At 40.3% G+C, this 12,550-nt stretch overlaps 1 protein-coding gene across 1 annotated transcript in view; it reads right to left on the reverse strand.

Moving 5' to 3' along the window:
* Nucleotides 1–258: 258 nt before the first annotated feature.
* LOC124778822 overlaps nucleotides 259–12,550 on the reverse strand; it is a 161,879-nt gene continuing 149,587 nt past the window's right edge. Inside the window, exon 5 of the mRNA XM_047253670.1 lies at nucleotides 259–765. Within this exon, the coding sequence (XP_047109626.1) occupies nucleotides 259–765 (507 nt within the window). The remainder of the gene's footprint in view (nucleotides 766–12,550) is intronic.

Here is a 12,550-nt window from a genome sequence, read left to right on the forward strand (position 1 = left end):
CATACAGAATTAGTCTCAACCATTATTGTCTTTAATTGTCAGAATACAGCCAAATACACGGCTACACAGGATGCAAAGCTACATTGCACCACATTCACTTACCACAGCAACTGACAGACGGCACGATAAAGATAGATGCATTAGCACCACATTTGAGAACAGTTCTCATGAACTTTAGCTTCATAGAGTGTCTAAATAAAGGATACAACTAAATTACAATGTAAGGAGATAAACAAGTGCTTAAAAGGAGATATAGACTTACATCTGAATATTTTCCTTCAGTTTCTCAAAAGACGTCCAAACAGCAAAAGTCAACTTTGGATTGGATTCTGAAAATTTGATGAGGCATTGTTCTAATGATGAACTCCACACATTTATTCTTGATAAATGCTCATCTTCCTCTTCACAGTTTGTATTTTCGGTAGCAGATTTATCACAAAATTTTTTTCTCCATAGTTCTAATATATTTCTCATAGTTGGTTTTGGTTTTTCTTTTAACTTGTGTGATGATTGCTTCATAATTTTGACCAGTTTCAAGTACTTTACAATGAGAGTTTCAAACAAATAAAACATATAAAAATTCAGGTCTGCTCCCCGAACTAGGACTCCATCAACATACTCGTCTAGATCTGCTTCACAAGCAGTAACTGTCTCTCTAGATAACAATATCACTTTGTCCAGCAGGAACTCAATGGTGTCCGAACAGAGGTATAAGCTGTTACACATTTCGCAAACAATTAGACAGCGGCATTCACTAGTTGTGTACTGAAAATTTGAGAACAACAGATTAACTGAAGCATGTCATGAAACTATAAAATAAAACCTTACATGGTAAATGTAACAGTGAATATACGTAATGAAAGGGGGTTATAAATCAGCGAGGGCTTAGGAGGTGCAGGAAAAGTTTACAACAGATAATCAGCTGAAACAAACAAAATACCTCTTAAAAATTAATCAGAAGTGATTTGGGTAGGTATGTTCCAATTAATATAACAGTCATGGTTATCCAACCCCAAAACAGAGATGGCAATGCTGGTTGGCTGTTCATGTATTACAATTGGAGCATCTAAGGATAGTTGTTGAAGGGTGGTGAAACCACAAACAGGTGGACAGTGAAGGGTGTTCATGCCTCTTCACAGAATATATAGGTTGGAGGCTTGTCTGTTCTGTACAGCAGGATAGATAGTGATCTGTGACAAATCTGACAATAGAGAACAATGATGGTGCACATGCAAATTTTTTGGAGCATAGTGTACTGTGCACGTTGCTGAAAATGGGGCTATGTAGCAGATGGGCATGGGCTCATTGATATTGGCCTGTGGATCAATGCAAACACGTTACCTGAGCAGATGAATCACATTTCTTGTTACACCATGTCTGGTTACGCCATCATCATGGCAAATGATTGCTCAAAAAGTGCACCATACCACAGATGCAGGCTGAAAAGGGCAGTATTATACTAAGGGGAACATTCACTTGGGATTCCATGGAGCCTGTGGTAGTAACCAAAGGCATGGTGACAGCTGTGGACCACGTGAAAAATACTGTGGACCACCTATATCCCTTCATGCTCAATGTCTTTCCCAATGATGATGGTATCTTCAAACAGAATAATGTTCATGTCACAAGGCCATAGTGAGGTTACAGTGTTTCGAAGAGCATGACAGTGAGCTCACATTGATGACTTGGCTACCAAATTCACCTGATCTGAACCTGATAGAACACATCTGGTATGCTATTGGGCACCAGCTGCCTGTAATTTATGGGAATTGTGTGGACGTCTGGTACCACACACCTCCAGAAACCTGCCAAAGAAGTGTTGAACCCATCTCCAACAAAATTGTTGCTGTATAATATTTCAAAAGTTGACCAATGTTCTATTAAGAAGATGGTCACAATGTTCAGTCTGATCAATGTAACCTAAAAAGAAAAGACTGAAAATTTACATTACAGGGTAGCTAAAACCTGACTAAGAATACAGTAGACACACAATAAGTTACAAAAGCACTGAAAAGCACAAATGACAATAACGAGAAATGAAGAAGGTCGAATATTTTAAGCTCACATTGATGAAGACTATGTCACATACTGGATATGTGTTTCACAAGAGATTGCAAATCGCTGGCTACAAACAAGCATCACAGTATCCTGTTGTATGTATTGTATGGTATCGGAAGCTGTCAGTAGAAGCAGTTTATGAGTACCCATTAATTCTAATAGCAACTTTTGCAGTTTGAAAGGAACTGAAAAGGACTGAAAATTTACATTACAGGGTAGCTAAAACCTGACTAAGAATACAGTAGACACACAATAGAGTTACAAAAGCACTGAAAACCACAAATGACAATAATGAGAAATGAAGAAGGTCGAATATTTTATCCTCACACTGATGAAGACTATGTCACATACTGGATATGTGTTTCACAAGAGATTGCAAATCACAGCTACAAACAAGCATCACAGTATCCTGTTGTATGTATTGTATGGTATCGGAAGCTGTCAGTAGAAGCAGTTTATGAGTACCCGTTAATTCTAATAGCAACTTTTGCAGTTGAAAGGAACTACGTAATACTGTCACGGACTGTGGTAAATTACTCTCGCATTTGGCAACCAAGAAAAGTAGGAATGGATTATAGGAATAGCATAGCCTGTTTTCTGGACTTGTATTAAAGAAAACCACAACCTGCTTGGTGTACATCACAAAGGTTGTCCAATGACAGGTTTATGAATGGCATGATAACCCTCCACAGACATCTCTATGGTAGACTTTCTAGCAAATATGGCGGCGACAATGGCTGTTGTTTTGGAGGTCACTGGTGGAAAAACATAAAGTATTGGAGAAGCTAATAAGTGCTCAAATGAATTTGATTTGCCTGCAAGGAAAGGCTGAAACGTATGATATACAGAAGGGAAAAAAAGATGACTGTTCATTTTACACTAACATTTAGCCCGAGTGAACAAGAGTGAGGTTCAGGCTCCATACAGATTGCAGAGGGAAGTAAAATGTAATGATACATCACATTGACACAAGTAGGGGCACTTTGTGTTGCTCAAAGTTTTAAATTCTTCAAAAACTTGATACAGGACTGTATGACAATCTTTGAACTAGAGGTGGCACACAAATTCAATGGTACATGACAGACAGAAAGTGGATGTTGGACCAAGATTCTCAACTGGAGCTCTGAGTCTTATGAAGAATGCTCTACTAGCAATTTCAACCCATATACACCTCAACTCAATACTTCTCCTAACCTTTCACATTCCACATACAACTGTTTGTTAGTCTACACAATACTAGAATTTCTAACAACAAGGGTAATGAGTTTTGTCAATACTTAAGAGGACAGATCCCAGTAGGAATCAGAGCTCAATATAAAGGCTTTGTAATTTTGAAAGTGCTAAGTTTAATTTAGAAAATTTCTACTTCAACAGAACAATTATGAAAACAGTAAAAGGGAGGACTATAGAATATAAGCACTTTCTGAAAATGTGTTGTCAAGACATGACCCTGTAGACACACTGGATTGCTTGGAAGTACTCATTGCTGCAATTAAGATGGAGGAGGGGGGGAAGGAGAGAAAGAGAGAAAGAGAGAGAGAGAGAGAGAGAGAGAGAGAGAGAGGAGAGAGAGAGGAGAGAGAGAGGGGGGGGGGGGGGGGAGGAGTGAGGGAAGTGGAGGCAGGGGGCCAGGGGCCACTGGATTAGGCTTGGTTGAAAAAAAAAAGGGGGGAATGAACCACTAAAATTGTTCACGTATCATGAAGTGACATATTCATCATATGGATCTACATACAGAGCTGCATATGTGGCACACCATTACTGTGCCAAGTTATACAAGTACACAATGTAATGTTCACAAGCTACTGTACACTGAATGGTAGAGTGGTAGAGTGTTAGAGGGTACTTCATACTAATATTAACAACTTCCTTTCTTTATTCCATTCACACATGGAACGAAGAGAACAATGACAGTCTGCTTTTGTGGGTGTCCCAGTCTCTCTCATCTTATTCTCAAAGCCTTAATATAAGATATATTCTGTAGGCAGGCAAACTATTGCCCCATATAATCAATACCAAAGTGGTCAAGTACTCTGCACACTTGTGGAGGTCTTGCACATGAGCAAATTTCTCTTTCCTGGCTTTATATTTCCCCCCCTACCATGCCACACACGGAAAGATGGCAAAACTGAAAAAGTGTCATATTAGATGGTCATGCAAGGTACACTGAACAGCTTCCTTGTGACACGGTTTCATATTCCATATTTCTCAACAACATGGATCACATACAAAACAAATTTTCAGTATTTTATATAATTTTTGGTCTGCTGAAGACATAAATATTTTATGTGTAACACAAACTGTGGGCATATGGACACACACACTCAGTTTCGAAGATTTTTGTTACTCAGGTTGCCATGTAATCATGACTTATTTAGTTTTACACTTTAAAACAGCCTTTCACACACATATGTTGATAAAAATATTGATCTCATGTTTTCAGCTTCATTATGGAGACGTGGTAGCTCTTCCAGTGGAATACTACTTAGAATTCCTGGACAGTTCAATATGAAAGAATTTGTCTTTTACATGGGCATTATGTTGTAGATTGGTCAGTTCTGTCTGCACATGGACAGTGGCACTTTCGAGTGAAATGGCAAAAAGCTCAAAAACAAATGTTACACTGGCAGTGTCCTAAAAATTTTTACAAAACTGCTTATTTAATTCTTTCAATGCCACAAGGAATTATTCAAAATTCGTGTTTTCTTTAATGCCAGTGAGCTTTTTTTCTCCTTTCTAAATGCAGATGGCAGTTATAAAGAATCAAGGGGCATGAAAGAGAAGCAGTGGTTGGGAAGGGAGTAAGACAGGGTTGTAGCCTCTCCCCGATGTTATTCAATCTGTATATTGAGCAAGCAGTAAAGGAAACAAAAGAAAAATTTGGAGTAGGAATTAAAATCCATGGAGAAGAAATAAAAACGTTGAGGTTCGCCGATGACTTCGTAATTCTGTCGGAGACAGCAAAGGACTTGGAAGAGCAGTTGAACGGAATGGACAGTGTCTTGAAGGAAGGGTATTAGATGAACATCAACAAAAGCAAAATGAGGATAATGGAATGTAGTCGAATTAAGTCGGGTGATGCTGAGGGAATTAGATTAGGAAATGAGATACTTAAAGTAGTAAAGGAGTTTTGCTATTTGGGGAGCAAAATAACTGATGATGGTCGAAGTAGAGAAGATATAAAATGTAGGCTGACAATGGCAAGGAAAGCGTTTCTGAAGAAGAGAAATTGGTTAACATCGAGTATAGATTTAAGTGTCAGAAAGTCGTTTCTGAAAGTATTTGTATGGAGTGTAGCCATGTTTGGAAGTGAAACATGGACGATAAATAGTTTGGACAAGAAGAGAATAGAAGCTTTCGAAATGTGGTGCTACAGAAGAATACTGAAGATTAGATGGATAGCTCATATAACTAATGAGGAGGTATTGACTAGAATTGGGGAGAAGAGGAGTTTGTGGCACAACGTGACTAGAAGAAGGGATCAGTTGGGAGGACATGTTCTGAGGCATCAAGGAATCACAAATTTAGCATTGGAGGGCAGCGTGGATGGTAAAAATCGTAGAGGGAGACTAAGAGATGAATACACTAAGCAGATTCAGAAGGATGTAGGTTGCAATAAGTACTGGGAGATGAAGAAGCTTGCACAGTATAGGGTAGCATGGGGAGCTGCATCAAACCAGTCTCAGGACTGAAGATCACAACAACAACAACATAGTGAAGTGTAAGCAGCGATGACAACACACAGTACGGAGAAGTTTCAAAAGGAATCAAGCAAAGCTGAGATGAGCGAAGTAGTGCCGAGATAGTGTCAGCCCCAGACTGCACAGCTGCAGCACATCGTGCAAACGCAAAGTTTTGCACATCAAGACCAACCTTGATCTATAAATACATTCATACTCTACAAAAAGTAGTGAAATGTATGGCAAAGGGTACTTCCTGCTGTGCCACATTAGAGCAGGGATGGCCAAGAACTCTGCATGCATTTTGTGCCCTTGCACATGTGTGGAGCCGTTGCCTGGTTGCACATTTCCCCCACTCCCACGCCAGCCTGTCTGAGTCGTGGAAGGGAAACTGTGAATGTACTGCATTTAGATGGCAATGTAATCATGCAAGGAACACTGAACAGCCTGCTTTCATATTTCATAACAACAGATCACAAACAAAACAAATTTACAGCATTATTTAATTATTTTTGGTGCACTGAAGATATAATACTATTTTTATCTCTGTTGGCATACAGACAGATGCAGACAATTTCAAAAATTTTTAGCACCCAGGCTGACATATAATCATGACTTATTTCATTTCTTAATCAAAAAAAGCCAGTCACACAAATATGTTGATCAATATATTGTGTCACATTTGCAACTTCACTATGGAGATGTGGGAAAATGACGTACAGCTCCTGGAGAGTTTTAACAAAAAGAATTTGTCTTTTAAATGTGCATTACACTGCAGATTAACCAGTTCCACCTGCACATGCGCAGGGGTGCAATCAACTGAATTAGCAAACAGTCTTGAAAACAGCTCAAAAACAGATGTAAGACTGGCAATGCTTTCAAAACATTTAGAAAACTGTCTGTAATTCTATCAACACCAAAATGAATTCTTCAAAATTCATATTTTCTTTAACAGCAATGAGCTTACAGAAATGGACACTTTTTTCTGTCAGAATTCATCCCTGCCACAATGCAGTTCTTTTTAAATACATCCCCATCAAATCACAAATAAATTATTTCTCATCTTGAGAAGTCTTTCTTACATCCACTTACAACATGAGTTCTGGAAACTAATCTGGATGTTCTATTTTTCATTCTCACTTTCCTTTTACCTTCACAAATTCAACAATAACAGGTTTTTAATCAAAAATTCATTCCAGATGTGACCCTTGGCTAACCAACCTACTTTGCGGTAATATATGTCGTTTCCATATTCTTTGTTAACTTCCATCAAAAACTGTTGCAACTGACAGTGTATTAATGTGTCCAACTTCATAAAATTTGCTATTCATACAATCAATTTCATTATGTACTCCCTGCCAACGCAGCTGCTACTTCATGTACAGAACAATGAATCCCACACAAAACATGTGTCAATCATAATTTTTAGCTCTTTCATCGCCAACTAAATATTTAAATTCTTTCTGTATGGCATTGTAATGTCATTTCACAGTCAATTTGTGGTACCCAACGATTATGCAAATGCATAATAGATTATGAAAATTCTCATTCTTCTCTTCTGTGATTTCCATTCACTTTTAAAGACTTGTGATGATACACCACTAGATTGCCTCTTTTTGAGTGAATAGCCACTGGATCTGTGAACTTCCTTTATACCAAACAGCAAAGGATGAACAGAGCTGGCACCATGATTCTCCAAAGTGAAGAAAGTTTTACTGATCAAAAACTGGGTGTCGCACTGTCTAATGAAATGTCATCCTCTACTGAGAACTACCAAGAAAGTCAAGAGCAAAGCCAAGACATACTGAATACTGCCAAGTCAGGCTGGGCCATGGACCACACAAGTGCAGTTTTGCGCATTGTAGCTGACTCTTCTCAATCCATCCAAAAAGGGACTGTGCAATTAGCCCAATCTTTCCTTCACAGTTCCTATGGGAGTGATATGGGGACTTAACATCTGAGGTCATCAGTCCCCTAGAACTTAGAACTACTTAAACCTAACTAACCTAAGGTCATAACACAAATCCATGCCCCAGGCAGGATTCGAACCTGCGACCGTAGCGGTTCCAGACTGAAGTGCCTAGAACCGCTCGGCCACACCGGCCGGCTGGGAGTGATAGTCAGGGGGTTGTATTATATTCATAGATTCCCTCACTTGCTAGTGGTTTTTGAAATTCTGTAAGTAGGTTTTTGAAGGTTAGTTTATGCCTAACTTCATACACCTGCTTCTTCAGCATTTACAGGATGCTCTCCTGTGGGTCAAACAAACCTGTGATCATTCACGCTACCCTTGTTTGTATATGTTCAAAACCCCTGTCATACCCATTCAGTATGAGTGTCACAAACTTGAAAGATACTGTAACATGAGTGACACAAGCTTTCTTAACCAGTCTTCTTTATATACTGATTACAGTTTCCCTTTATCCTATCAATGAGCTGAAGCCTGTCACTTGCATTACCTATGATTTAGCATATGTGACCATTACACTTCACCCCCAATATTGTTGCACCTATGTAGTTGTACGATTTGACTAATTTCAGTCGTGACTCACTGATAATGCAGTATTTGGATACAACATTTATGCATTTTTTAAGCACACAGTTTTACATTTCTGAACATCTAAAGTAAGATGCTAGTCACTTGCACTACTTAGAAAGTTTTTCAAGACCTGGTAAAATATTTGTGTAGCTTTTTAATTAGTACTTCATTGTGCAGGGTATCAATAATTAAAGTTCCAGTTTCAAAATGACACAGACAGAGAACCACTACTCAGATTGATGTCAAATTTGGACAGCATACTGTTGATGCTGGGGGAAACATCATGGGGGGGAGGGGGGGGGGGGACCCTTAATGGGCAATTTGACAATTTGACCAACAGATGGTGTTGCAAGCATCAGAATATGCACAGGTCTCTTCCTTAGCTTGTGTCCGAATGCTCAAAATAACTGTCTCTGTAAATAATTGCAAACTGCTGGTAAAGCTTTTTTACAAGAATGGTGATGACACACCAGTAGCCCTGCAGAAGTTCCAGACACTCAAAGCTATGAAAATAGCCATTCCTCCAATGTCTGCTATGAGTGTGGAGAAAATGATTATGACATGTGAAAAGGGAGACACTTTTGAAGTGCATGTCGCAGGAGGAGGAAATCAATTGGTCCGACATCAGTCGAACTTGTGGCCACAACAATGCTGGGGATTTCAAACAGAGGTGCGCAAACATGCAGTGCATGGGGCATTGCCTGAATATTGGGCATGCTGTGAGCATGGTGCACAAAATCCTGCGAATTGTCCTGCATTGGTATCCATACACAATTAACGATGTTCAGGAGTTGCTGCCTTCTGACCTGAAGGCTCACCAACAAACAAATCCAGGGTATAGCAACGGGCAACCACATGGCACCATTCTATGCCAACCTATTTGTGGGTCATCTAAGGAATCCTTCCTAACCACCCAAAATCCCAAACCCCTCACTGAGTTCAGATTCATTGATGAATCTTCGTTATCTGGATCAAGAGTCAGGACACCCTATCCACATTCCTCAAGAACCTCAACACCTTCTCTCCACTATTTGCTTCATCTGGTCCTCCTCAACCAACAAGCCACCTACCCCAATGTTGACCTCTACCTCAAACATGGCTACATCAGTACCTCCGACCATATAAAACCTGCCAAGCACCAGTAATACCACCACTCTGGCAGCTTTCACCCACTCCATACCAAGAAGTCCCTTCCATACAGCCTAGCCACCTATGTCCATCGTATCTGTAGTCCCTCTCCATATATACCAAGGGTCTCATTGAGGCCTTCACAAATTGTAATTAACCTCTCAACCTTGTACAGAAACAGATCTCCCATGCCTTATCTCTACAGACACCCACCAACTCCCATAGCCCCACCGTCTGGCCACAGAGGAGCATTCCCCTTGTGACTCAGTATCACCCTGAACTAGAGCAACTGGATCACATTCTCCACCAGGATTTCTACTACCTCTCATCATTCCTTGAAATGAGGAACGTCCCTACCCAATATCCTTGCAACCCCTCTCACAGTGGTTTCTGTTGTAGACCAATCCTATGCAATATCCTCACCCATCCCTATTTAACCCCTCCTCCCAAACCTTTGCCTCATGATGCAAGACCTGTCCCACACACCCACCCACCACTGCCTACTACAATCTGGTAGTGAGCATCACCTATCTCATAAAGGTAGTGCTACGTGTGAAACCAGTCATCAAGCTAGGCTGCAACCACTGTGCTGCAATCTATGTGGGCATGATAACCAAAAAGCTGTCTGACCATACGTATGGCCACTGACAAACTGTGGCCAAGAAACAGCTGGACCACCTGGTTGCTGAGCACAGTAACAACACAACATTCTTCATTTCAATGAATTCTTCACAGCCTGTGATATCTGGATCCTTCCTACCAACACCAGCTTTTATGAAATGTGCTGGTGGGAAATCTCCCTGCAATATGTCCTATGTTCCCATAACCCTTCTTGCATCAACTTTTGGTGGTCACTGTCCTTCGCCCACCTCTACCCTTCCCTGTTCCCACTCCAGCACTACACAGCCTTCTATTCCACCAATGCTTTTCACCTTTTCTGCTCCCCCCCCCCCCCCCCCAACCTCTGTCTAACCACCCCAGTACACCTAGCTGCATTATCTTCTCCCCACCTTGTCCCCCCCAAATCTCTCTCCCTTACTGCCCCGGCCTATCCTTACTCCCACCACTCAGATTGCTTCTAAGTGGTTTTGTGTGTGTGTGTGTGGTTAGGTTAGTGTTGTTTAACGTCCCGTCGACAACGAGGTCATTAGAGACGGAGCGCAAGCTCGGGTTAGGGAAGGATGGGGAAGGAAATCGGCCGTGCCCTTTCAGAAGAACCATCCCAGCATTTGCCTGAAACGATGTAGGGAAATCACGGAAAACCTAAATCAGGATGGCTGGAGACGGGATTGAACCGTCGTCCTCCCGAATGCGAGTCCAGTGTGCTAACCACTGCGCCACCTCGCTCGGTTTGTGTGTGTGTGTGTGTGTGTGTGTGTGTGTGTGTGTGTGTGTGTGTGTGTTTACTTGTTTAGCAGTCTTGTTATTGTGCCCGTCTGCAATTCAACAATAATTACCAGCCAGTATCCTTGCTTAGAGCATTTTCAAAAATCTTTGAGAAAGTAATGTACTCAAGAGTGGTTAGCCATCTCAACAGTAATGGGATACTTAGTAAACCACAGTTTGGATTTCAGAAATGCTGTTCCACTGAGACAGCAATATACAATTTCACTGTCCACATAATAGAGTCTTTAAACAGTAAAATGTCATCAGTACGAATATTTTGTGACTTATCCAAAGCATTTGATTGTATGAACCATGACGTTATGTTAGAGAAATTATAATTCTATGGTATAAATGGAACTGTATACGAGTGGTTTAAGTCATATCTAGAGAACAGGAAGCAAAAAGTCTCTTTATATGCTTCAAGTGATTCAAAGGAGTTTGCCATTTCATCTAACTGCGGTGAAATTACATTAGGTGTTCCACAAGGTTCGATCATGGGTCCCCTCCTGTTCTTCATATATGTGAATGACCTCCCTTCTTATGTGAAACAAGATGCTGAACTGACACTGTTTGCTGATGATACAAGCATAATTATTAATCCATAAAAGAAAGTCCGATAAAAAATGATACAAATAAGATCTTTGGAAAAGTTATTAATTGGTTTTCTGCGAATGGGCTTGCTCTGAACTTTGAAAAAACACAGTACATCCAATTTTCTGCTCAAAAAGTATAATTCCTTCAATAAACATAACACATCAAAAGAAGTCAGTAGCCAGGTTAGAGCATACTAGTCTTTGGGTGTACATATAGATGAGAATCTTAATTGGAAAATTCATATTTTGGATCTCCTAAAGCAACTAGGTTCAGAAACTTTTGCAATCAGAATAATTGCCAATTTTGAGGATGTAGAAATTAATAAGCTAACATACTTTGCATACTTCCACTCTCTGATGTCACACAGAATAATATTCTGGGGCAACTCAACACTTAGGCAAAAAGGTATTCACTGCTCAAAAGAAAGTAGTTAGAATAATGTGTGGGGTTCATAGTTGCACATCTTGTAGGCATCTGTTTAAAAGGTTAGGAATTCTTACAACTGCTTCACAGTACATTTACTCAGTACTGAAACTTTTTCTCAACAACATGGACCAGTTTAAAATCAACAGCGACATTCATAATTACAATACCAGAAAAAAGAATGACCTACACTACCATTTACTTATCCTGTCTTTGGCACAGAAAGGGGTAAAATATGCTGCTATAGAACTTTTTGATAAATTACCAGATGAAATAGAATGTCTGACAGACAGCAGGAATGGTTTCAAAAACAAATTGAAATCATACCTACTTGACAAGTCCTTCTATACCATAGATGAATTCTTGAATATGAGTAAATAAATCTGGAGATATAATATATGCATCCCCCCCATGAACCATGGACCTTGCCGTTGGTGGGGAGGCTTGCGTGCCTCAGCGATATAGATAGCCGTACCGTAGGTGCAACCACAACGGAGGGGTATCTGTTGAGAGGCCAGACAAACGTGTGGTTCCTGAAGAGGGGCAGCAGCCTTTTCAGTAGTTGCAAGGGCAACAGTCTGGATGATTGACTGATCTGGCCTTGTAACAATAACCAAAACGGCCTTGCTGTGCTGGTACTGCGAACAGCTGAAAGCAAGGGGAAACTACAGCCGTAATTTTTCCCGTGGGCATGCAGCTTTACTGTATGATTACATGATGATGGCGTCCTCTTGGGTAAAAT

The sequence above is a fragment of the Schistocerca piceifrons genome, chromosome 1 (assembly GCF_021461385.2).
Source record: "Schistocerca piceifrons isolate TAMUIC-IGC-003096 chromosome 1, iqSchPice1.1, whole genome shotgun sequence".
NCBI lineage: Eukaryota > Metazoa > Arthropoda > Insecta > Orthoptera > Acrididae > Schistocerca > Schistocerca piceifrons.